At 39.9% G+C, this 27974-nt stretch overlaps 2 protein-coding genes across 3 annotated transcripts; both read left to right on the top strand.

Annotated features, from left to right (window-relative positions):
• The first annotated feature begins 21000 nt into the window (after positions 1-21000).
• Positions 21001-23216, top strand: LOC121974155 (AAA-ATPase At5g57480-like). Its single transcript, XM_042525243.1, has 2 exons — positions 21001-21149; positions 21272-23216. Exon 2 carries the CDS (start codon positions 21528-21530, stop codon positions 23031-23033), a length of 1506 nt encoding a protein of 501 aa, XP_042381177.1. The 5' UTR covers positions 21001-21149; positions 21272-21527; the 3' UTR covers positions 23034-23216.
• Positions 23217-25075: 1859 nt separating this feature from the next.
• LOC121974129 (uncharacterized protein At5g64816) lies at positions 25076-27635 on the top strand. 2 transcript variants are annotated; one of them, XM_042525241.1, is made up of 3 exons: positions 25076-25214; positions 25312-25410; positions 27010-27635. In XM_042525241.1, exon 3 carries the CDS (start codon positions 27057-27059, stop codon positions 27432-27434), a length of 378 nt encoding a protein of 125 aa, XP_042381175.1. In that variant the 5' UTR covers positions 25076-25214; positions 25312-25410; positions 27010-27056; the 3' UTR covers positions 27435-27635. The 2 variants fall into 2 exon arrangements, with proteins under 2 accessions (XP_042381175.1, XP_042381176.1); XM_042525242.1 differs by having other exon boundaries at positions 25082-25214; positions 25317-25410.
• Positions 27636-27974: the final 339 nt, after the last annotated feature.

Raw genomic sequence — 27974 nt, 5'->3', positions numbered from 1 at the left:
CTAGGTATACCTTGCTTGTGTTTGACAAACTTAGAATGGCGTAAGATGCATAGGGTACAGCCTGGACTCAGGAATGCTTATATTTGTGTATCGATATGAGTCTGGGCGTTAAACACATCATAAATAATAATCAAGTCAAGTCTTCCAGCTCTAGCCAACTCTAACTGGACCAAATGGACTTAATTTGACTAACCATGTGAAAGCTACTGCCCTCTAGGCAATCAGCAAGTAGCTAAAGGTTAGACAATTGGGAAAAGTGTGTTTCAATTTTTTTAAGCATGATTGTACTTTAAGGTTCTAATCAAATTACCTTACCTGATTATTTTAAGGCTCTGATACTTAATCAAATTAAACTCAATAATTTAATTTGACTCATGCTTGGACTAGAAAACAAACTACTGCTACTCCCTCTGTCCTAAAACTAAATATTTTTTTAATATCAAAGTTTCTTCAAAATGAGTATTCAAAACTTAATTACAGTTTTTCAAAAAACTTGTCCATGTAATTGAGTATTCAAATCTAGTCATCTTTTTATAACGTTTTAAAGTTTTTTTAAGTGACCTCATATTTTATAACTTCTAAGCAAATCCTTTTATTGAAAATTCAAATACTCATATTTTCAAACTTAGTTAATTTTAAGACTATTTTAACTAGACTTAGTTAGATTGTACTCTAAACTTAGCTATTTGGCAAAATATTTTCTCAATACAAATCGTTTCGAAGCTGAATATATAGCTAAGTATTTTCAAATTTGGCAAATTCCAAAATTCAAAAAGCTAAGTCGTTTTTGCTAAGAAGAAAATTTATCTTTTTCCCTCTTTGAAAATTTTCCTTCAGAAAAATACAAATCTACTTTCAAACTGGTTTATTTTTGATATATGGCAAAGGGGGAGAGTAGGTAAATTAAAGTTAAAGGAAAATTCAAAGCAGAGAGTAGGCAAATTAAAGTTAAATTCAAAGTATTTAATAAAAGGAGGGCTTTTATTAAGGGGGAGTCTAATATTACAAAGTACAAAGTTTCCAGCTTAACTGTTATTGCATTTGAAGTTTATTTACTTGAGTTGGGTTAACTTTATGCAGTTATTACATATGTTGTTTTTCTTAACTTTGAATTACGTGTTGCCATAATCAAAAAGGGGGAGATTGTTGGTGCGGGAAGCATCCGACGATCGAACCTAAGTTTTGATAATGGCAAAGGGTTCAAAGTTAAGGTGCTTTGTTATCTGACAGCTTTTGCTGAGTGTTTCAGGAAAGTCCTAACTGCGGTTAGGCAAGGTAAAACCCTAGGGGGTGGTAACCCTAGGTCATAGGGGGTGGTAACCCTATGCGGAAAGTCTTGGCAGGTCGATGACTTCAGGCAAAAGTCCTAGGGGGTGGTAACCCTAGGTGGAAAGTCCTGGTGTCGCGAACCAGGTGAAAGTCTGAACTGGCCGGTGAAGCGGATGTTCAGCAGAAAGTCCGGAAGCATTGAGTGCCGAGCAAAAGTCCAGTCGATCTGGAGGATCGTACTGGCAACAGGTAAATCTCCTGAGTGGAGTAGGTGAGGACGCGTTCCCCGTAGAGGGAACAGTAGGCGTCGGGTCGACCTAGGGTTTCCGGAAGGAAACCTGAAGTCAGACTCGGACAGTCCAGAGACTGTCAAATATTTCAATACTTATATCACTGTTTTGTGCTAACTTTGTGCTGCAGGATATTTTTGGGATTAACATATCTTGCAGGGACCAAAGTGAACAGTGCCGAGGCGCCTCCATGGAGCTTGGAGGCGCCTCGGGTGCGAGCCAGGAAAAGGCCAGCGCAGCAGACTGGAGGCGCCTTGAATGGAATTCAAGGCGCCTTGGACCGGAGGTTGAAGGCGCCTTGGATAGGCTGAAGGCGCCTTGAACCAGATAGAGTTCGACCAGGTCCGTGCTGATCCACGCGGGTGACTCGGCTCGTTCAAGGCGCCTTGGTGAACAGTATAAGGCGCCTTGAACCCCCTTTATAAGGGGTCTCGACCAGCAGCTTCAACATACAACTTCCAAGCTTCCATTCTGCTGTGTTCTGCTCAAGTGCTGCTTCCGAAGAGCTGTTGCAACATTCCGACGACCAGGAGCTCAGATTTCTTTTCTACTACTGTTGTCGGTATAATTTTAATTGCAGTTACATTTTGTAATTAATCTGTAATATTCATACGAAATTATAGTTGTTGCCCACGGAAAGCGATCAAGGATCGCGGGCCTTCGAGTAGGAGTCGACCTAGGCTCCGAACGAAGTAAACAACTGTGTTCTTGTGTTTGTTTCCTTTATTCCGCTGCTTTAATTACTCTACGAACGCTTTACGATTCCGATAATCGAACAAATAGCCACGAGCGCTATTCACCCCACCCCCCCTCTAGCGCGTCTCGATCCAACATATTCATGAAGCAAACGAAAGGTGAGATGTTATAACTGTCAAGAAGAAGGGTATATAAAGGACTACTATCTAAAACTGAAGAATAAGGAAAAGAACAAAAGACCGACCTAGACGATGTACAAAAATCGAAGCCTACGCCGAACTTGTAATGATGACAAGCCACCAAGAAGACGACAGAGTGAGTTCATCCGAAATGAGTATCGAGAGCATCGACGAAGAGGGATTCATTTCAAAAGGAAGCGGCAATACAGGGAACCATTAGATAACGAGATTGACAAGGTAAGTTAGGTACGATATCTACCTCCTAATAAATTATATAAGTTTATAAAAATGCTTTCAGAAAATTCTTGTAAATTAGAAATTAAAACTAAAACTTTAAAAAGGAAAATATAGAATTAAAAATAATTTTAACAACATCTTGTCGATTAAAATATTTCGACAAGGTAAAAATTGGCAATGAAAAATTAAGGGATCAAATAGAAAAACTTGAAAAGAATCAATTTCAAAATTCTAGGAACTATCAAAGTGTTAAATTGGTATTATAGATTCCGTAAGGGTCAAATAAGAAAAGTAACAAGAAAATATATACCAAGAAAACTTTTGATTAATCCAAAAAAACTTATATTAGGTCCTAAAATTATTAGAAAATAATTTATTGCTGCTTATATTAATTTCTTTTATTTGTGAAAATTTTATCACTATTTTGGATAAACCTGTTTAACCGTTACAAAAATTTTTACAATTTTTCAGCAAATAAAAATAATTTTAAAATTATTTCTTCTAAAATTAGTTTTTAAATCATAAAAATTCAGTTTTTTAAAAAATAATTCCTAGAATTTTTTTAAATATTAGTCACTATTTGTGTAACCTTTGAAATTTTTGTCTCTATTTTTAATTTGATCAAAGTAAAAGAATATTAGATTAAGTTTAAGAGGAGATGCATTTTTTACATATTAATTATTTTAATATTGCCTATTTATTAATTTCATGTCATATTTATTAATTGTAATTATTTTACTTAATATTCTTTTTAATAGTAACTGAACTTGAATTGATCGTATTAAAAAAAGGAGAGATTGTAAGTACCCTGTGTTGATTTTGATGTGATCAACCAAGTCAAGTTAGGTGTACGTTATTTGATATCTTGCGTGAGTGCATAAGGACTTAGGAACGCAAAAAATTGAGTGGAAGATGCGGCAGACGAGAATGATAACACAAGAATTGAGTCGACAGACTTGGTACATTAGAGGGACGAGAAGCTGCAGAAGAGTACGCCAGTGGAGCGAGAAGGATGCGCGTGGCGCTTTCGAGAGATGAGAAGCTGGAGCAGAAGCCTACTCAAGGAGAAGTCCATAGTTGAGTTTGGATGAGCTCAACTCTGGAAGGTCAGAACGTCACTCACGCAAAGAAGATCAATTGAGGAGCTAATGGGCCTCAGGGAAGACGCCTTCAATGGCTTGAAAGACATTTCCATGAACAGTGTCGAAGACGACTTTCAGTCTATTGAAGACACCTTCAGATGACCATTAGCCGAAGATAAAGTTTTATCTCTAGCAATAAAACTTGTCTCATTAAGGGCGCCTTGAACCCAATTGAAGGCACCTTCAAATTTCGAATAGAGTTTTTCAAGAGCTATGAAAAGTCGCCTAGAGGTAGGCAATAAACAATAACTTCTGTATTAACTTTTCTCGTCATTTTTGAGCTGTCAACATATGTAAAAGGCTTCTCCACCTTCAATGAAGGAGTTCTTTAGTGAGTTTTTCAATGTCTTGAATTAACAATCACCTAAGTCGTAACCAAGTAAAACTTTAGCCTTTTACCTATTCTTTTAAGTTGTTATTTATTTTATGTTAATTATTTTTGCTTAATTAAATTGTACATCCTTGCTAAGCAAAAGAAGAGATTTTTTTTTCTAACTCTGATCGAAAGTTATTCACCCCTCTCTAATGGGCCGCATTGAGACTAACACTTACCACTAGACGTCCGATCCTCGATCCGTCTAGACTTCTGCTGTTGGGTTTTTTGGGCCGCGAAAACCACTTTTTTGCGTCACGGAAACCCCGAAACCCCTAGCCATTGGATCCGTGCGAAGAAAACTTTCAAAAATATGAGTACGAGTTTCAAACTATGATCTACAGTAGATCTACAAAGGAAAAATATTTTATACCTTCGATGTGTGCCCTCGCAAATCCCGCAAGTCCAAGGTACGCCGGATCTCGAAGTTGTCAACATAGACAACTCTCTAGTGATATCCACATGAAAAATAAGTGTTCTCTAACACTCAAGGATGGAGAAGAGAGCACCACAAGTGTGCTAGCACTTCTTGGGCTCTCGAGTAGGATTTAAAAGAGAGAAAAGAGAGAAAGCAAAAAGGAATCTTATACACTCACTAGTAGTATCCTCCTTTGTTACCTTCACTTTCCCTTATTCTCTTGGAACACAACTCACACACCTTCTCCCTTGCTTGAAACCCACGACCAAGAGAAGAGAAGGAGCAAGAAGAGAGCTTAGGAGGAGGAAGATCACTTGAATGAGAGTTACTCTTGCAAAATGAAACTCTTTTCATCTAATTAAGTGGTTTGTAACCTCCATGGGATACCAAGAGTCACAACTCTTGGTAACTCCCATGAGGTGACACTTCACTTAAGTAACCATGATGATGTGGAGCATCATCATTGGTCCACTTAATGTCAACTCACCAATGAGGTGGCATAAAGTCAAGTCAAACTTGACTCTTCATCTTCCTCTCAAGTCAAGTTAAACTTGACTTAATCTCTCTCATGGTTGATCTAATCCAACCATTTAATTCAAGAAAATTTAATATAATGAATCTAATTCATTTAATTAAATTGATTCAATGAGTCATAATCTAAATTAGACTCATTGAACACATGAATCAACTTGAGTCCAACTCAATTAGCCCAATTAGGATTACTCTTAATCCAATTTGATTCATCAAATGAATCTAATCCTCTTGGTTCATTATATGAACCTAATCTCCATCCACTTGTTCTTTGTGTGTGACCCAATAGGTTCTTGTAACGTTAGCAATGCCCCTAAACTCATTTAGAAACATAAGTAATGAGCGGTATCTAGCAATACATCATTACTACCCAAGTTACAAGAATGTTGAGATCCAACATCACCTTGTGACTACTAATTGTGACTCCTCACAATATATGACAAGTGTCCTTCTATCCTAGACATCTAGATTGATCAATGTGAGGCATAGACCGTGTCATCCTCTAATCAATCTAAATCTTGAACTCCAAGTAGACTCACTCAATCAAATGAGCTCAATATCTCATATTGACTCATTTGGGCATGGCCATGCACTTCGTGGTCTCACTCTATCAAGAATACCGATGTCTCTCCCGTCATATAGGAGGGATAGATCCCATCTACATCACTCACATCCCTCCGCATAATTTGTTACATACCCAGTAATCGCCTTTATAGTCCACGGGTGACGTTTGACGAAACCAAAGTACATAACTCCTTATGTAGGGAACCATGGTGACTTCAGGTCTACGGACTAGTAGTCATACTAATAGCCACATGAGAAAGTATATGACACTCATATAACGATCCATGATACTTTCTCATGGCGGGTCATTCAGTATACATTCTCTAATGCATACCCATGTGTCAACTTGATATCTCTATATCCATGACTTGTGAGATCAAGTCATCGAGTTGACCTACATGCTAGTCTTATTGCATTAAAATTGTCCCTGTATGTTAATACTCGACTAGGAATGATTAAGAGTAGTGTTTCCTATATCATCTCACTATCTGTTCAACTAACCGATTGATATAGGTGAGAACCGTCTACTCAAGGACGTTATTATACTTAGTTTATTGGCACCAATACAAGTAAGTATAATAACCAAAAATCAAATGCCTTTATTTATATAGAATATGATACAACAAGTCCAAAATACAACCATCAAATGATTGGCTCTAGGGCTCTAGCTAACAATCTCCCACTAGCACTAGTGCCAATCAGTGTAGGCTCTAAGCCCCAATGACCTAGTGTGACCATCATGCTTCCTCTGTGCCAAAGCCTTGGTCAAGGGATCTGCAATGTTAGCCTCTATAGGTACTCTGCAAATCTTCACATCTCCTCTCTCGATGATCTCTCGAATGAGATGGCGCCGTAGTATGTGTTTGGTCTTGTTCCTTCGCTTTGTTATAGCTCCATTGTTGTCACAATAGAGCTCAATGGGGTCGAATGCTAGGAACCACCTCAAGTTCGATGATGAACTCATGGATCCAAATCGCCTCCTTTCGCCTCGATGCAGACAATGTACTATTGTAGAATCGATATTGTATCCGCTTGAACTCTTCCCAATGACCACCATTAATGCAAAATACGAACCCCGATCGCGATCTATAGTCATCCCGGTCGGTCTGGAAGCTAGCATCCGTAACCCTTTACACCTAGCTCATCATCGCCTCCATATATCAAGAAATATTCTTTAGTCATTCTTAAGTACTTAAGAATATTCTTGACCGCTATCCAGTGACTTTCACTTGGATCTGATGGTATATGCTCAAAGCATACGAGACATCAGGTCGAGTACATAGCATGGCGTACATGATCGATCCTATGGCTGAGGCATAAGGGATCTGATCCATGCGGTCTCTCTCCTCTCTAGAAGAGGGACCTTGAGTCTTCGAAAGACTCACGCCATGTGACATCAGCAGAAATCCCTTCTTGGAGTTCTGTATGGCAAACCGAAGAAGTACCTTGTCAATGTATGTACTCTGACTTAGGCCAAGCAATCTCTTAGATCTATCTCTATAGATCTGTATCCCTAGAATGTGGGATGCCTCACCTAAGTCCTTCATTGAGAAGCAACTCCCTAGCCATGTCTTGATAGACTGAAGCATAGGGATGTCCTTCCCAATGAGCAGTATGTCATCCACATACAATATGAGGAAGACAACTATGTCCCCTACAACCTTCTTGTAGACACAAGGTTCATCTTCGTTCTTGATGAAACTAAACTGTTTGATTGTATCATTGAATCGAAGATTCCAGCTCCGAGAAGCTTGCTTTAGTCCATAAATGGACCTATGCAGCTTGCATACTCTGCTAGTATGTTGTGGATCTACAAAACCCTCAGGTTGTGTCATGTACACATCCTCGAGTAGGTTTCCATTCAGAAACGCGGTTTTGACATCCATCTGCCATATCTCATAGTCATGGTAGGCTGCAATAGCAAGCATGATCCGAATGGACTTAAACATCGCAACTGGAGAAAAGGTTTCATCATAGTCAATACCATGAATCTGCTTGAAACCTTTAGCGACCAAGCGACCCTTATAGATAAGTCCATCCATGTCAGTCTTTCTCTTAAAGACCCACTTGCACCCAATGGGTTTTACCCCTTCAGGTGGATCAACCTAAGTCCATACTTGGTTGGTGTACATGGATTCCATCTCGGATCTCATGGCTTCTAGCCATTTCTCGGAATCTGGTCTCATCACAGCTTCCTGATAGGTGGTAGGCTCATCCTCTATGAGCATAACGTCATCATGGTCAGACAAGAGAAATGAGTATCTCTTAGGCTGATGATGTACCCTATCAGACCTGCGAAGAGGTATGTCTACTTGAACTGGTTGTTGTTCCTCAACTCCTTGTGGAACAACATCATCCACAACACTTTGTGGTTCCAGTTCAATTTCCATCGAGGCATCAGTGCTATTGTTCGCATCTTGAACTTCTTCAAGATCGAACGCGCTCCCACTAGTCTTTCTAGAAACAAAGTTCCTTTCTAGAAAGACCCCAGTCTTTGCCACAACTACCTTGTGCTGACTGGGAATATAGAAGTAATATCCCTTAATTTCCTTGGGATATCCAATAAAGTAGCACTTGTCGGATTTGGGTCCTAACTTGTCTGAGACTTGACGTCTAACGTAAGTCTCACAACCCCAAATCCTCATGAAAGACACCTGGGCATCTCTCCCAGTCCATATCCTATATGGTGTCTTTATCACGGCCTTGGATGGAACTCGGTTGAGTATAAAAGCTGCCGTGTCTAGAGCATAACCCCAAAGGTATGTCGGAAGATCTGTGTGACTCATCATATATCGCACCATATCTAATAGGGTACGATTCCTCCTTTCGGATACACCATTCCACTGTGGTGTTCCAGGAGGAGTGAGTTGGGATAGAATCCCACACTCAGCTAGGTAGTCACGGAACTCATGGCTAAGGTATTCTCCACCTCGATCGGATCGAAGTATCTTAATACTCTTGCCAAGCTGGTTCTGTACTTCATTCTTGAATTCTTTGAACTTTTCAAAGGATTCAGACTTATGTGTCATCAAGTACACATAACCATATCTACTGAAGTCATCAGTAAATGTGATGAAGTACCTATAACTGCCTTTAGCAGCGACATTGAAATGGCCACATACATCACTATGTATGAGTCCTAACAAATCAATCGCTCTTTCGCTGTGCCCACTAAAGGGAGTCTTGGTCATCTTGCCTAGTAGGCATGACTCGCACGTCTCATAAGATTCAAAATCAAATGAGTCCAGCAAACCATCCTTATGGAGCTGGGATAAGCGTTTGTCATTTATATGACCTAAGCGACAGTGCCAGAGGTAGGTTTGGTTCATGTCATTTGACTTGAACCTCTTGGTATTTACGTTATAGATAGGGCTCTCAAGGTCTAGAATATAGAGTCCGTTTATCAGAGGTGCACTACAATAGAACATTTCGTTTAAATAGACGGAACAACATTTGTTCTTTATTATAAACGAAAAACATTTCTTGTCCAAACAAGAAACAGATATAATGTTCTTAGTTAAAGCAGGCACATAACAACAATCATCTAATTCTAGTACAAGCTCAGAGGGCAGAGATAGATGGTAAGTTCCTACAACAATAGCAGCAACCCGTGCTCCATTGCCTACTCGTAGGTCTATCTCACCATTCGTCAATGCCTTGCTATTTCTCAGCGCTTGTACATTAGTACAAATGTGCGAAGCACATCCAGTATCTAATACCCACGATGAAGAAATAGAGAGGTTGACTTCTATAACATGTATACCTGAAGTAGAAATCTTATTTCTCTTTTTCGTAAGATCTTCCAGGTATTCTTTGGAGTTCCTCTTCCAGTGCCTTGCTTGTCCTTGATATAGGTGACAAAGATGTTCAACCATATCGTAAGCGCCCATCAACTCATGTTGCTTCCGAAGCTCAGAGTTCATGGTCGCGAGCATAAGACAGGACACATCTAATGCGCCATCTTAATGCTTCTTGTAAGCATCTCAGTCTGCTCGCGTGGCAGTGGCAGGAGGAGCCTCCGGAATGGGCTGCTCCAGAACGTACAGTTTACGTTCTTGGGTGAGAACTATTCTCAGGTTCCTGTACCAGTCCAGGAAATTTGCTCCGTTGAGCTTGTCCTTCTTAAGGACAGATCGCAGAGAGAAGGTGTTCGTATTCGACGTCATGGTAATCTACAATAGAAATAAATGCAGAAATAAATATCATATTCTTAATCATTTAATTAGGCCTTTAATTAAATGATGCTCCCACTGAATTCTATAATTCATGTGGGACAAGATCCACATTGATCCTGTCTGAACTAGGAGTCAACGGACGCTGGGGACGTGGCGCTCCCTGCTGGATCCTTGAGTGCTCCGGCGAACCTGCAACAGAACCGAGCCGAGGGGGTGTCCCGGCGACGGCCCTCCGACGCTCAAGTCAGGCGAGGAAATAGCAAAGAAGTGGCTTCAGAGATCCAGACGCGCGTACCTCCGGTGAAGAAATGGAGGCCTTATATAGAACTATCGAAAGAGCCCAGGCACGTCAATCGAAGCAATCATCTGCTTTAGACCATACCCAAGTATGGGCCTATCAGAAGAGCATATATGAGACCATACTGCTACTGTATTCACCTCTCCCTGATGTGACGGCGGGATCTTCCATCGTGCAATCTCGTGTATGGCCTTATCATCAGACGTGCCTTCTCTGACATCACATATCTCGAGACAAGCGCATAGGCCGCTCGACTACCTTTATACCCTCGCCCTTATCTTGGCCGAGCGGACCACCCGCTCGGCCCTTAGGTCCCAGCCGAGCGGACTCCTGCTCGGCCCTTAGATCCTCCTGCCTTGGCGTCAGAAACCCAAGCCCATGGATGGGTTATCTATAGCTCCGCTCGGACCATTATCCGTTGGGCCAGCCCTCCATTCTTACCGCCGGATCACACATCATACTAACCCTTGAGTTAGCTTTGGCTAATACGCCCAAGACTCAGTATGATCGGTAGATAACGATTACCAATTACATCTCTATGCAACTCTTGTTTATAGAATCAAAATCCGCATTTATATTAAAACTCGAGTTAGCTTTGGCTAATACGCCCGACAGTTAATATATATATGTGATTTTGACCTAACTTTCCAACCGTTGGAAGAATGCCTATAGTTATACTCGATCCAACCGAGTTAACTAGGAATACTCAATCTAATTGAGTTGTACTCACCCATGCGTTGATAGGCGGGACCAAGATTGTCCCTCCGTACCCTACCAAGATAGTATGTGTTGCTCTGCTTTGGCAGATTCAACAACTACATGTGATCGAGGTAGTGGTAGGTATCACGGCATGGTAGGCATTACGAGTTGACGTGATTTAAATCTAATCTAAACGATGATGCATATCATATACTCGATAGATCTAATCTAATCGAAGGGTGCATCATGTGCACGACTTAGATCTAATCTAATCGTAAGGCACTAATTAATTACTTAATTAACTAGCATGCATCACATACACACAAAACAATTAATTAAATAATTAATCAAATAATTTTGTGATTATGTCATGGCCCTACTACGATCTTCTTAAGCCAATGAGAAGATCGGATGGTCAACTTAAGGTCAACAGCTTCTCAAGCTCCGTCCTTTGACCACCTTGTGTTGCGTGCGCCCTCCTCGTAACTCCGTCTCGAGTGGACTTTCCACAGCTCTAATTTTGTACATTACAATTTTGAAACTCGAGTTACATTCGAGTCTAAATCTAATTTACAACCAGAATATAAGAGAAAGACACGACGCGCAAGTCGCGAATAAAATAAAAATAAAAATATAAGTACAACACGCACATCACATCACGGCGCGCAGGCCGTATTATGAATTACAACACAAATTGTCCAATCTAATTGGGTCTTTGGGCCATGACTATCACAAAAATAATATATAATTCAAAATTATATATGTTTTTATAATTTTCTGTAATTTTTCATAATTTTACAGATTTTATGAGTAAATTTTTTCCGGCGGTCCCGATTAGCGATTTCAGGCGTAATCGCGGAGCAAATCCCCTTGCGGGGTTAGGGGCAGCACCCCTACCCGCGATCTAACCATTGCGAGTTGCTCCTAAGCGATCCAAGAGCGCCTTAGCCCGCTGTCCCAAAAAATTTTGGGGTAAAACTTTGCCGTTTTGGAAAATTCTTCTCGGTAGTCGAAGCCTACAAGTGCCGAAACACTTGTGCTTCGCTTCTACGAGAAAAATACCCATAAAAACTCTAAAAACTATAAAATTACAGAATATCACAGAACTGAATTTTTTTCATAAAAACAAAAACTAAACTCGTACAAGCTTCACACGAGGCTCTGATACCACTGTTGGGTTTTTCGGGCCGCGAAAACCGCTTTTTCGCGTCGCGGAAACTCCGAAACTGTTGGAGTGTATACTGAAAGCCTAAGCTTTGTAAACATTCATTATGAATAAAGAATCACTTTTGGTCAAATTGTCTACATTTAGTTGTAGTTGTTCAATTAATTTATATTGTAGATAACATAGTATGTGGTGTCACATGCAGAAGATAATGTTATCAGTACCTTATAGATTATAAACAGTAGCTCACGACCAAAATGGAAAGGAACAAACCATTAGAAGGTCGTAGTGTAATTAGGTATTAGTTTATCTTGACTATATAATTACACTAGTACACTCAGAGTGTATTGAGTAGGACCATTTGAGGTCGTTTCTTTTATACTGACTTTATAAAGGAACAAAGACCTCAGTTATTATGGAAGTGTATGCTCTTAATCCTAATATAATAACAAACACATATATTTGATATTTATTTCTTTAATTTATCAATGGGTGAGATTTAGTTCGATGAATCAATAAACCCGATAAGTTGGGAAATGATATCACTTATAGTGTGTGTTGTTGATTATAGAAGGAAACTGTGTCCTAGAGATACTAGGTTGATAATGTCCTCAAGAGGAGCTCATAAGGATTGTCATGTTAAACCCTGCAGGTGGACTTAGTCCGACATGATGATAAGGTTGAGTGGTACTACTCTTGGACTAAGATATTAATTAAATGAGTTGTTAGTAACTCACTTAATTAGTGGACATTCGATATCTTAAACACAGGGAGACTAACACACTCATAATAAGAAGGAGCCCAAAAATGTAATTTGGGATTGGTGCGGTAGTTCAATAATAGTTCTCTAGTGGAATGAATTATTATTGATAAAATTAAGTTGTGTGTTCGGGGCGAACACGGGATGCTTAATTTTATCGGGAGACCAAAACCAATTCCTCCTCTCGGTCCCTATCGTAGCCTCTTATTTATAGAGTACTATACCCACCTATACCCACCTTCTATACCCACCAATAGGGGGCCGGCCAAGCTAGCTTGGGAACCAAGCTAGGGCCGGCCTAGGTATAAATTTGGGTGGCCGGCCCTAGCTTGAACCCAAGCTAGTGGGGCCGGCCAAATTAAATTTAAAAAGAATTTTAATTTTAATTTTTATTATGTGGAAGAAATAATTTATTAAAGAGAATTAAATTAAAATATCTCTCTTGTAAAAGATCTATAAAAGATTAAAGAAAGAGATTAGATCTCTTTCCTTATTTGTAGATTGGTGAGATGTTTTATTTTCTCTTTAAAATTATTCACATGTTGATAAAATTAAAATTATGGAAATTTCTTTTTATCAACCATGAAGAGATTTTAAAAGGAAATTTTATTTTTTAAAAAATTTCCAAAGACAAATAAGGAAGTTTTAATTGTTGATTAAAAGTATCCTATTTGCTCTACATGAGGTGACCGGCCATTAGAGATTAATTGGGGAAATTTTATTTTATTTTTCTCAATTAAATCATGTCAAGGGAATTAAGGAAATTTTATTGTAATTAAATTTCCTAATTTGCCTAGGCCAAGGAATATAAAAGAAGGGGTGAGGGTGCCTTCACGAGACACAACCTTTATTATTTTCTCTCCCTCTTTTCCTTGGTGTTGTGGCCGGCCATCATCCTCTCCCTCTCTTCCTCTTGTGGTGGCCGAATACTTCATCCCTCTTGGAGTTCTTGTGGTGGCCGGATACTACTTGGAGAAGAAGAAGAAGAAGGAGAGAAAGCTAGCATCTCTTGGAGCTTGGTTGGTGTTTTGATCTTCTTCCTTGGTGAAGCTTCCTTATTGTTGGCCGAACCTAGCTAGGAGGAGAAGAAGGTGGTTGGTGATTTCTCATCTTGGAAGATCGTTGCCCACACAACGTCCGAGGTTAGAAGAGGAATACGGTAGAAGATCAAGAGGTCTTTCTAAAAGGTATAACTAGTAATTTTTCTTTCCGCATCATACTAGTTATTTATGGAAATAATACCAAATACAAGAGGCTTATGATTCTAGAATTTCGAATATATTTTTCGATGTTGTGTTCTTTTATTTTTTTTTTCCTTGTGATTTGATTGTCTTTTCGGTTAACCTAAAGTTATTTTAGGAAATTAAATATTAGCTTTCCATAAGAGGTTTTGTCTAGTTGGTGGTGGTTGCTCCCATATCCAAGAAGGTCATGTGCCTCGCCACGTCAGTACTGGGAACCAATTATGGAAATTAATATTTAATGGAATTAATAACTTAAGGTGACTTGGGTCGAACGTGTTAAGTTCCGCAGGAGATCCAAGTCAAAACCTAAAAGAACAAATAGATTAAGTTTTGGATCAAACGTGTTAAGTTCCGCAGGCGATCCAAAATTTAATTTAAAAGAACATATGGTAGCTAGGAAAAGGTTCAGACCTTTGTACAAAATTTTTGTACAGTGGAACCTCTAGGTTTTCCGAGTAGCAACCAACAATTGGTATCAGAGCTAGGGTTTTGCCTCTGTGTATTTGGTATTAGTTTAATTATGCACATGTCATACATAATTTAGGCAGTTTAATAGTAGGATATGCTAACTTTGTGGATACAGGATCCAACTATTATGGCTTTTAGTTATTATGTGTGTGATTGGACCCTTGGACATGTCAAGGGCATTTATCTGTGTGTGCATGATTGTATTAAAATACAGCAGGAGCTGTGTTTAGTTTTATTAGGATTTTATTTTTGATCTAGATACATGTACATTCCTTTTATGGAATATAGGATCAAAAATGTAAAATTCTATTTATGTCGCGGATCGAATCTTGCAAAGCGTGGAACTTTCTAAGGACCAGAGGCGCAGCGGAACTAGGAGCAAGATGGATGCGACAGCTGGACCCGGTGGCGTTGGCCAAATATGGCAGCAGCTTGGGATGACAACACACGGAGGACAACTAGAGATAAAAGCCATAATAGTTGAAAATTAGATTTTCTATTTATTGCTTTTATATTGTGCTGTGTGTGCATGTTAGTTTACAAGTTTAGTAGGCTAGCATAGTTAAAATTCCTCATTTATAAATAACTAAGTGGGAGAGGGATTTTTAAGTAAATCCCGTGGTCTCCATTACTGGTTTGTAAGTGATACAAACAAGCTTGCGCGTTGACTCTGAGTGCCTTCCTCCATAACGGATGAGCTTGTTTGCGGATCACTAGAACAGACTTCCATTTTTGGATGACTATAGGAAATTAATTAAGAGCGTGTGATCTTCCCCAACGGAAGGGACATAATCTTATTAATGGACTTAGTGTCAAGTAGTGGTATACACTTAGACACATCTAATAGTATCCTCCCCATCGGAGTCACTGCTATTATTTGTGTGACCAAATGATACCAACTATTAATTTTATTTGTCAAAAAGTTAGGTTGACAAGATAATAAAATTAATGGGTTAAAACCCTCCTTTTACAAATGTTGAATTAATATACGTCCACACTAACGTGGCATACAAAATTCACGGTATTTTGAGGTGTTGGTTAATTTAAAATAGTATTGTTTGAGGAATCAATATTATTCTAAATTTAGAGTTCTGACCAAAAGTTATTTGTGATTCTTAGGATGAATTTCAACTCACTGTCCATCATACTTCAATAGAATAGACTTACTGGACCTAATTACATAGATTGGAAAAGGAACCTGGACATTGTCCTTACTGCTGAAAGCTATAAATTTGTACTGACTGAGCAGTGCCCTGAAGCACCTACTGGTGAATCTACCCAAGAGGAGATTGAATATCATAGGAAATGGGTAAAAGCATATGAGATGGCGCGGTGTTACATTTTGGCTTCAATGTCAAATGTATTGCAACATCAGCATCAAGATTTACCAACAGCCTATGATATTATGAACAATCTCAAGGAACTCTTTGGTCATTAGGATAGGGCTTCTAGGCAAGAAGCCATGAGAAAGATAATGACAGCCACCATGTAAGAGGGTACTCCTGTGAGGGATCATATCCTAAAGATGATGGCTTATCTGAATGAGATACAGATCCTTGGAGGAGAAATTGATGGGGAAACCCAGATCGATATGATCCTCCAAACGCTACCTAGAAGTTTTGAGCAGTTCCGCCTGAACTATAATATGAATAAGAGGATTTATTCATTAGCGGAACTACTGACAGAACTTCAAGCAGCAGAAGGATTATTTCGTCACAATGCTCAAATTCACTATGCTGAAAATGGTTCTACTTCTAAACCGAGAGGAAAGAAGAAGAAGAAACAAGTCAGTTCAGCAAAGAAAGTGAATAAGTCTCAGAGTACGGGATTTAAAGCTGGAGTGAAGAAGCCGAAGGGCAAGTGCTTCATCTGCAAGCAGGCAGGACATTGGAAGGCGGACTGTCCTCGTAGGAACCAAAACAAAGGTATATCTCATGCTCTAGTTGTTGAAACATGTTTAGCGGTGTTATCTACCAGCACCTGGTGTGTAGATACGGGAGCCACTGATCATGTCTGCAATTCCTTGCAGGGGTTCCAGGAAACCCGACGACTATCTGAAGGAGAAATTACCGTCTACATGGGCAATGCTACTAAGGTGGCAGCTGTTGCAGTGGGAGATGTCTACTTATCTTTTAGTAGAAATAGAAATTTGGTTTTAAGAAATTGTCTTTATGTACCCAGTTTTAGAAAGAATTTAATTTCAGTTTCTAAACTGTTCTTAGATGGATATTCAGTTTCTTTCAGTAACGATGTAGTTATTAAAAGAAATAAAGTGATTATCTGTTCTGGTGCATTAGTTGGCAATTTGTATACTTTAAATCAAATTTCTTCCACAAAGCAAAACATGGAAATTTATAACTCATCTTCTAACTCTAATAAGAGAAAAGAACCTTCGGAAATGAACCAAGCATATCTTTGGCATCCAAGGCTTGGTCATATTAACTTAAGTAGAATTCAGAGGCTTATAGCCGATGGACTTTTGGGTTCATTAGAGTTGGAAAATTTTTCCAACTTGTGAATCCTGCTTGGAAGGTAAAATGACTAAGAGGCCGTTCAAGGCCAACCTAGCTTGGAGAAGAAGAAGAAGAAGAAGGAGAGAAAACTAGCATCTCTTGGAGCTTGGTTGGTGTTTTGATCTTCTTCCTTGGTGAAGCTTCCTTATTGTTGGCCGAACCTAGCTAGGAGGAGAAGAAGGTGGTTGGTGATTTCTCATCTCGGAAGATCGTTGCCCACACAACGTCCGAGGTTAGAAGAGGAATACGGTAGAAGATCAAGAGGTCTTTCTAAAAGGTATAACTAGTAATTTTTCTTTCTGCATCATACTAGTTATTTATGGAAATAATATCAAATACAAGATGCTTACGATTCTAGAATTTCGAATATGTTTTTCGATGTTGTGTTCTTTTATTTTTTTTCTTTTCCTTGTGATTTGATTGTTCTTTTCGGTTAACCTAAAGTTATTTTAGGAAATTAAATATTAGCTTTCCATAAGAGGTTTTGTCTAGTCGGTGGTGGTTGCTCCCATATCCAAGAAGGTCATGTGCCTCGCCACGTCAGTACTGGGAATCAATTATGGAAATTAATATTTAATGAAATTAATAACTTAAGGTGACTTGGGTCGAACGTGTTAAGTTCCGCAGGAGATCCAAGTCAAAACCTAAAAAACAAATAGATTAAGTTTTGGATCAAACGTGTTAAGTTCCGCAGGCGATCCAAAATTTAATTTAAAAGAACACATGGTAGCTAGGAAAAGGTTCAGACCTTTGTACAAAATTTTTGTACAGTGGAACCTCTAGGTTTTCCGAGTAGCAACCAACAGAAACCCCCTAGCCATTGGATCCGTGCGAAGAAAACTTTCAAAAATACGAGTACGAGTTTCAAACTATGATCTACAGTAGATCTACAAAGGAAAAACATTTTATACCTTCGATGCGTGCCCTCGCAAATCCCGCAAGTCCAAGGTACGCCGGATCTCGAAGTTGTCAACATAGACAACTCTCTAGTGATATCCACACGAAAAAGAAGTGTTCTCTAACACTCAAGGATGGAGAAGAGAGCACCACAAGCGTGCTAGCACTTCTTGGGCTCTCGGGTAGGATTTAAAAGAGAGAAAAGAGAGAAAGCAAAAAGGAATCTTATACACTCACTAGTAGTATCCTCCTTTGTTACCTTCACTTTCCCTTATTCTCTTGGAACACAACTCACACACCTTCTCCCTTGCTTGAAACCCACGACCAAGAGAAAATAAGGAGCAAGAAGAGAGCTTAGGAGGAGGAAGATCACTTGAATGAGAGTTACTCTTGCAAAATGAAACTCTTTTCATCTAATTAAGTGGTTTGTAACCTCCATGGGATACCAAGAGTCACAACTCTTGGTAACTCCCATGAGGTGGCACTTCACTTAAGTAACCATGATGATGTGGAGCATCATCATTGGTCCACTTAATGCCAACTCACCAATGAGGTGGCATAAAGTCAAGTCAAACTTGACTTTTCATCTTCCTCTCAAGTCAAGTCAAACTTGACTTAATCTCTCTCTTGGTTGATCTAATCCAACCATTTAATTCAAGCCAATTTAATATAATGAATCTAATTCATTTAATTAAATTGATTCAATGAGTCATAATCTAAATTAGATTTATTGAACACATGAATCAACTTGAGTCCAACTCAATTAGCTCAATTAGGATTACTCTTAATCCAATTTGATTCATCAAATGAATCTAATCCTCTTGGTTCATCATATGAACCTAATCTCCATCCACTTGTTCTTTGTGTGTGACCCAATAGGTTCTTGTAACGTTAGCAATGCCCCTAAACTCATTTAGAAACATAAGTAATGAGCGGTATCTAGCAATACATCATTACTACCCAAGTTACAAGAATGTTGAGATCCAACATCACCTTGTAACTACTAATTGTGACTCCTCACAATATATGACAAGTGTCCTTCTATCCTAGACATCTAGATTGATCAATGCGAGGCATAGACCGTGTCATCCTCTAATCAATCTAAATCTTGAACTCCAAGTAGACTCACTCAATCAAATGAGCTCAATATCTCATATTGACTCATTTAGGCATGACCATGCACTTCGTGGTCTCACTTTATCAAGAATACCGATGTCTCTCCCGTTATATAGGAGGGATAGATCCCATCTACATCACTCACATCCCTCCGCATAATTTGTTACATACCCAGTAATCGCCTTTATAGTCCACCCAGTTACGGGTGACGTTTGACGAAACCAAAGTACATAACTCCTTATGTAGGGAACCATGGTGACTTTAGGTCTACGGACTAGTAGTTATACTAATAGCCACATGAGAAAGTATATGACACTCATATAACGATCCATGATACTTTCTCATGGCGGGTCATTCAGTATACATTCTCCAATGCATACCCATGTGTCAACTTGATATCTCTATATCCATGACTTGTGAGATCAAGTCATCGAGTTGACCTACATGCTAGTCTTATTGCATTAACATTGTCCCTGAATGTTAATACTCGACTAGGAATGATTAAGAGTAGTGTTCCCTATATCATCTCACTATCGGTTCAACTAACCGATTGATATAGGTGAGAACCGTTTACTTAAGGACGTTATTATACTTAGTTTATTGCCACCAATACAAGTAAGTATAATAACCAAAAACCAAATGCCTTTATTTATATAGAATATGATACAACAAGTTCAAAATACAATCATCAAATGATTAGCTCTAGGGCTCTAGCTAACATCTGCCTGGTGCTCGCAATTCCCAAGGCTTCTTGCCTAGTGTCCTCGACCCTAGGACTTTTATCTGATATTCTTGATCTACCAAGACTTCTATCAGTTCACTCGACCAGGACTTCTTGCACACTTAGTTAATCAAGACTTCTTTACCTAGTCTCAACTCGGACTTTCCTACACACTTAATTAATCTTGTTAGATCATAATAACCCTTAACTAGTTAACTTTGGATTGTTATCAATATCAAAATATAAATTTGATTAGCTAGTGCTTCAGCATCAACACGATGCCGTGAAAAGAAACATTATACGTATGTTGGCAATTTTCATGAGCTCTAGAAGCATGCCAAAGTGAAGCACCCCTATTCATGCCCTTCGAAAACTGATCCCCAACAAAAATTGGATTGGGGAAATGTCCAGCAGTCATCAGAGAACACGGTCATATTAGGTGACTATGTCATTGAATATGGAGATTCAGAAACAGGTGATGAGTATGTAGGCCTTAGAAGGACTTCTAGAGATCATATCCTCTATCCTTATATTTTTGTATCCCCATGTCCCTTTGTCGATCGGATAGTCATGACATTCTCATGATTTACACTGTATCCTTGAGATGTGATTTAATCCGTCTGATCAACAAAAGAATATGGGGGCATAAGAATATGGGGACAGAGGATATGATCTCCATCGGTCGAGCTCTCTTTTGTCTTGTAGATTGATTCTGAAATTTTGGTGCTTCAGAATTTGACGGAGATCCCGTGGTGATGGCCGGAGCAGGAATGAATCAATTTCTGATGTTTAATACATAGATGAAGCTTTCTCATTCTCCGATATACGAGACCACAGATTCACTGAACCAGATAATGGACTTGTGCAAACAGATGTTGGTGCCGCCCCATCTCTCTAGTGATTCCTAGCTACTACAGGTGGGATCCCTCTGAGTTTTGACTACTTTACTAAATATAATCCTGTAAACTAATGCTCAGTAGTATAGCAATTGCTAGATTCATTGCTTTTAGATTCATCTTTCTGATATCTTTTATTATTTTGATATGCACAAAAACGATCCATACCAGTTGAGATTCTGTGCAGAAGCTAGTGGATGCTCTTTGGATGCATTTTTCAACGATCGATCGATGTTGGTCATTTTAGGATGATTTAGATTCACTCTGAATGGTATATATAGGTTATACTTTGTCTTAGTAAGTAAAGTAACTGTTGAATAAGCATTGTTGGGTTTGGTTATAGTAGTGGACTTGGGACTTGATGACTAACCTGTAAAGTGAGCTGATGAAGACCTCCCAACAACAGGCCACTGAACCAGACTCATCCATTTTCTCAAATTTGCAGTGTGCTGGCAAAGACAGATACATGCCTTCCATTGTCCACCATGTCTCCTTTAGGTATCTGCCTTTCCTCTACCAATGCATTGCAAGCAATGAAATCCTGAAATGTTAGTCTACAGCGTAAAGCCAACTTTTTGTCAAGTTTATTAGATTCATAATCACATGCATGCTCTTTGCAGGTGTGGCCTACTCAATCTCCAACTCATCCTTTGTCTTCTTCCCAGATATTTGAGAAGTTATCAGCGTTCCAATCCTTAGAACAGAGTCCAGCAGTGCCTTCGGCTGATATAAGCCTGCCTTCTTCGTCCATCTCTCCCAAGATCTGACTCTGTTTATTGACTTAGGGTCATTCTCTGCAAATTTATTGATGGAGAATCCGAAGGTCGGATTTTTTTTTGTTCCTTGATCAAAAACGAAGCTTTTTTAGAGGTAAAAATGGAGTTTTGGACCTCCCTGGCGTCGTTCATGGGGGTGTTCGCCTTCTGCCAGAGCATGCTCCATGCGGTGCTGCCGCCGGAGATACGCTTCGCGGCGGCGACTGTCTTGCACCGGCTCTTCCTTTGCTTTTCCACCTATTGTTACTATGATATCACTGAGACCGACGGCGTGAGCACCAACGAGCTCTACCACTCGGTGCAGCTCTACCTGAGCCGCTCCGCGTCCGTCGCCGCCACGCGCCTCAGCCTCTCCCGCGGCCTCAACTCCTCCGCCTTCACCTTCGGGTTGAGTAGCCACGACAGGCTGGTGGACACCTTCCGCGGCGCCACCGCCACGTGGGAGCACGTCGTGACGCAGCGGCAGGCGCAGACGTTCTCGTGGCGGCCGCTGCCGGAGGAGAAGCGCAGCTTCACGCTCCGCATCAAGAAGAAGGACAAGCCCCTGTTCGTGCCGGCATACCTCGACCACATCATGGACACCGCCACCGAGCTCCGACGCCGGAGCCAGGAACGCCTCCTTTACACGAACTCCCGCGGCAGCAGCGGGGGCATTGAGTCCCGCGGATTTCCGTGGGAGTCTGTTCCCTTCAAGCACCCCAGCACCTTCGAAACCCTCGCCATGGATCCGGAGCGGAAGGAGCTGATCATGGCCGACCTCAGGGATTTCACCGAGGGCAAGGCCTTCTACGAGAAGACCGGCCGCGCGTGGAAACGCGGCTACCTGCTCTACGGCCCGCCGGGCACGGGCAAGTCGAGCATGATCGCCGCCATGGCCAATTTCCTCGGATACGACGTCTACGACCTCGAGCTCACCGAGGTCAGCACCAATTCGGAGCTCCGCAAGCTCCTGATGAAGACCACTTCAAAATCCATCATCGTCATCGAGGACATCGATTGCTCGATAAACCTCACCAATCGAGGCCCCAAAAAGCTGCCGATCGATTCGCCGTCGCCGTCGCCGGAGGACTCCAATGCTGCCTCCCCCAAGACGATAACTTTATCCGGCCTCCTCAATTTCACCGACGGATTGTGGTCCTGCTGCGGAAGCGAACGCATTTTCGTGTTCACCACCAACCACGTCGAGAAACTCGACTCAGCGTTGCTCCGATCGGGCAGAATGGACATGCACATCCTGATGGGCTACTGCTCGTTCCCGGCGCTCAAGATCCTGATGAAGAACTACCTAGGGATAGAGGACGGCGACCTCGACGAAAAATCCGACCTTGTGACCGGATTGGAGGCGGCCATCGACGAGGCCGAGATAACTCCGGCGGACGTCAGCGAGATCCTGATTAAGAACCGGCGGCGGGATAAGCTCGCGGCGTCGGCTGAACTGCTGGAGACTCTCAAGGCCCGGTGGGAGAAGAGGAGGAAGGAAGGAGGGAAGAAGAGTTCCGGCGACGGAATGGAAGTGGAGGAGGAGGAGAAGAGGGCATTGGACAGCCCCAAGGAGAGCGGTCAAGCGATGGAGGGTAGAAATGGCAAAGACGAAGGAGCATTGTGATTAGAAACCACGCCCGCCATGTGTTCGCTGAAATGCCTCAGCCAATGTGATTGTTGAATAAATAGTGGGTGTCTAGTTTTTGCCATATTACCCATTCCATTTTGAACTCCATTGAATCGTTTGGGTTGTTGATAGATTTTGCATGTTTTGAAGAAGAATATAAAGTTGATATGTACTTATCGATTGCATCAAAAACTTTGTAGATGTCTTTGTTATGTCTCGCCTAAAACACAAAGTCGCGATAATTTCAACGATGAACTCAAACTGGGCCAAAATAGTCATAATGATCTCGAGAGGTATATACATCCGTGAAATTTAGGGTTTAGATTTTACAAGCATAATTAGTAGTGACATTGCAATTCACACATCAATTAGTAGATCAAAAGCTTAGACAAATAAATGATTCCTCATCAATCTCCTTCAACTTTTAGTACCATGCTATTTAGGGTAGTGAGAATTCATAATTTGATTCTTACTTTTTCGTGGCAAGATCCTTCCAAGTCTAAAAGTCTTCCAAAATGTAAATTCCATTTACTAAAGTTACAAGAGATTCTATCAAAGAGGCCAAAGAAGTTCAAGTGCTTCAATATCATGTCCTTTTCATAGATGGAGATACTAAACAAAAGACAATTGTCATAGCACACTTTATAGGATGCAATTGTTTGGATGCTCAAAAGATGGCCCCAACTCAAAGTGATAAGGATGTTAGAAGTTGTTGTCAAGATTTTAGGTGTGAGATTTGTCTCTACCCAAATGAAAACTCAATTCCAAATGTGTTGTTTGGATGGTGAAAGTGCATTTCCCCACAACCTTCAACACATTTTATTAATATTCTCTTCGCATATAATGACTCATGAATGAGTCACACAAGAATAATAAGAAAATTTTATTTAAAATAAAAGTTAGGTGACATATTTAAGAATGGAATCAAAGTGGTAAACACTTTACCTAAGAAAAAAAAAACAGAGAATAAAAGGGAGTGAACAAAAGGCTTCTCTTGCAAAGTGTCTCTTGGCCTACTACAAATTGATGTATGCACTAGGAGCCCAGGTGTTTGGTCCCTTTATATATATATATATATACCCTTTCTTTTCACAAAATAATTGTATGGATTTGTATGAATGAATCTCTGTATTTTTATTCTACCAATTCAAAACTTCGCTATTCTTAATTTATACTATTAAATTCAAGGTCTAAATGTATAGACATTAAGGAAATTTATAAAAGCATATTAGTTTTGATTTTAAATGATTCATAGTCAAACTTACTAATGAACTTAGCATTTAGAAATTCAAAAATTTTGATATTTGCAATTCAGAGGATACCTAAGAACTTATTGATGATGTTGATCAGTGAATATTATTATCTTAAGTAGCTTGTGATAAATTTCTTAACCCTTTGTAAATTTAAAAATTTATTGTTCTAAATTTATGTTGTCGAATTCAGAATTAGGGAGTCCAAAATTAATTGATAGAATAATTTCAAACTAAAATTAATATATTTATGAAAACCTTCTAAATGCGTCCATATTTTCTGATATGAATTCAATAACATAAATTAAAAATAATAAACTTTTAAAAACTTATAAAGGTTTGTGTAAAAGAGGTGCGTGACTCACATGATTATTTCATTGAAAGGAAAAATATATAACGAGAATGTACGAATGGATAACTGAAAATGTCTTAGTTCAGTAAAATGTACCTACTTTTTATTTGATCTTTTCATTTTATTGTGGTAAAAGATGAATATATTCATCCTCAGTACCCCTGATTAGTACATAAAAAAGATATTTATCTCAACTTTATCAAGATTCGAATCCCAGACCTTATTGTGTCACCCCCATCCGAGGGGACAATCTTTCCACTTTATGAATCATAATTTGGAATTTTATTTTAAATAATTTTAAAAGCAATTAAAAATAAAGGCCCCAAACCCAATTCATTCCGGACCGGGCTTTGACTAGACCGCGAGTATCGCGGCCCGAATTGAGCCGGTTCTTGGCGGGCCGAAACCCCTTGAATCCCTATTTCTCCGCATTCTAACTGTGCTGGTGGATCGCCTTCGCCTTCTGCTCCCGATCTCTCCGCCCGTCTCGCGGCCCGCCTGCTGCCGTTCGCCGGACTCGGTCTGCTCCAGCCGTCCCCCTTCCTATTGTGGCGTGGTCACCTTCCTCCACCGCAGGTCAGTCCTCACCCTCTCCCTCGCGACCTCTGTCGCTGCGATGTCGCATGACGATCGTCCCCTTTTGATTTCGCTCACCATTCTCACTCGCTCGCAGGCCAGTCGCATCATCCAGTTTCCCTAGTTCAGCATCCTCAAAGTTGGCCCTCTTCTCCTCGACGACAGTTCTTCTTGAACTCCGAGGCAGGAGAATTAGGTGATGGACTATTTTGTTTTGTATTTAATCTCCGTTTCAGGAGTGTTCATATTAATTATTCATTTAGTTAACATTTTTATGATTTTTTGGAAGGAAAATGTTCTGGTTTGGATGCTTGAAGATCTGGATACAAAATCCAAAATCCTTATGATGATTAATTTTACCATGGAAAATTAAACAGTTTAGTCTGAGTGATTATGAGGTTTATCATCTTGGGCAGCCAATTTAACTGATTTTCTTTTGTGACACTTTTTAGGGGTTTTTTGGTTCTGTTTAGTCAAGTGCATATTTGTTCAGAGCATCGACAACTAGTCGAGCTGACATTTGATGGGTTCGGGTACCCGACAAATACTCATTTACGTAAATGGGCGGGATAAGGTAGTCTGTTGTCAAAATTAGTCTGGTTCTTAGCAGTTTTCTGGTTGGGTTCGTGTATCATGGTAATGGATGCCTGTTCTATTGCCATCCCTATGAGAAACCTCCACTTAGAAATCTACAATGTTACTTTCATCTGATGTCTAATCCACACAAACCTTGTATTGGACCTCATTTCTTTCTATTGCTTGCTACACTACTATTTGGCTTAGAAATCTAATTCTATCCGAATGTTTCTTTGTTTCATTATTTTTGTTCCTGCTTAAAGTTCACTTCTTCGATCATTCTGTAGTACATCCATTGATGAATGTTTCAGAAAGCCCCCATGGGTTGATGCGGTTGGTACTTGCATGGGTTTTTGCTCCAATAGGTCTTGGGTCAATTTCCAGCGGGTGCAAAATGTCTTGTTAGGTGTCTGACCTTTCCCATGCAAAGGGCCGTTGTGCTAGGGCAAAACTATCTCTCGTGATTTATCTGCCTATATCTTGTCGTGGGGCCGACGATACTGGGCCGTTCGGGATGAGGGATTTCACCTTTTTCTCCAATTGATGAATGTTTCATATTCCTAATAGCATTCTTTAGCTTAATAAGTTTTGTCCAGACTCACTTCCTCAACTCCTAAGTGCTATAATGCTGTGTTAATTCGTCCTCGTAGCTATGTGCTGGATTATGTTACAGCAACTAGTGGCATGATCTTGAATCACCAGCACCAAAGTTTGTCTAAACCTAAATGATTTAATTTATTTGAACATTACTGGTGAAATTATCTTGCATAGAGCTCTACAGAGGGATAGGTTTCATGGAGCCAACTCCAAATAGTTGAGAAGACACGATTTAATGTTGAATGTGAATAAAACAGCCAATGTTCTAGATGATAAAATTGTGATTTGAAGCAATGAAAATGAATTCAATGCGGCAAGGATGATTCCCAGCCTTAAAAGTTCATCTGAATGCATTTCTGTTTTGAATTGTTCAGGGTGTCATTCCATCAAAATCAATGAATTTCTGCTAAATGAGATTTGGTGTAACAATGGTTGATGGCTATGAGATTTTCTATACTGACCCTTATAATTCTGTTCCTTTCTATCTGTTCTTCAGATCAGTTAGTGTCCGTATAATTTTGAGGCATCCTTGCTCAATTATTATTTGTCTTGCTTTTTAAACTTATTGAGAAATGCACAGGACGATTAAACTTTCTATCACATTTTTGCATCCTGTAAGCAGAGGGAAGAAGAGCAGTCGTATCAGCAGCTTAAACAATTCCGAGTAAAATGGTGGATGCATGGTGGTCATTACTAGGGGCTGCAATTCCAGCAATCATAGCAGGTCAAGCCATCAGAGCCAGAAGACGATATGCTGAAGAACAAAGGCTCAAGAATGCTCGCGGGCGTGAAAAGAACTCCGACGAAATCTTTGTGTGTGAGAGAGTTTGTACTTCCAAGAGAATGTTGAAGAAGGTGGGTGCATTTTCAAAGGATCCGATCCTCGACACCTGTGTCACCGTTTGTGGTGTTTCAGAACTAGATGCCTGCGCTGATGCCTGCGCACGGACTGTTTGTGTTAACCAACACCAGGTGCCCAATTGGAATGACATCTGCATGAAAAGGTGCCAAAGTGAATGCCTCAGGCTATCTGCATCTTCAACTTAAATTGTGCATCTCGACCGGAATAAAAGCGGTTATCGGATTTTATCTGCATTAGTAGTTTGTAGCATTTTTTTTGGTTTGAAATATTGCCCGCAAAAACTGTGAGATACTTGCCCCTTCGTTTGGTATGTATTTTGAAACAAACGAGTTTGTCAAGAGCATGAACTTTGAGTAATGTCAATATTAGTTTTTTGCTCGAGTCTATCCTGTTGAGTGTTTTTTCCCTAGGAAAAATTTTGAGTTTATTTCTTTTCCCAACAGATGTTTGCCACATGAAATAAATGATGGATAATAGAAGCAAAATTCTGCATGGCACAGTTAGTATCTGGGTGATTATTCTAATATCTTATGGTCCAAATCTATACGGAAAGCAAAAGCAAGGAAAATTAGGAAAAAAAACAATGTGAACGAAGAAAGAAATACCCCAGCAGCAGTGCGTCCAGATCAAAAAATAATCCGAAAGAAGACGAATAATTTACCTTTTTTTACTAAATAAATTAGAGAAAATCTTTCACCTAAGAAATCCTTCCATAATTTTTTATT

Source organism: Zingiber officinale, chromosome 1B, assembly GCF_018446385.1.
Source record: "Zingiber officinale cultivar Zhangliang chromosome 1B, Zo_v1.1, whole genome shotgun sequence".
Taxonomy (NCBI): domain Eukaryota; kingdom Viridiplantae; phylum Streptophyta; class Magnoliopsida; order Zingiberales; family Zingiberaceae; genus Zingiber; species Zingiber officinale.
The sequence above is the reverse complement of the archived record's forward strand: the minus strand, read 5'-3'. Positions and strand labels throughout refer to the sequence as shown.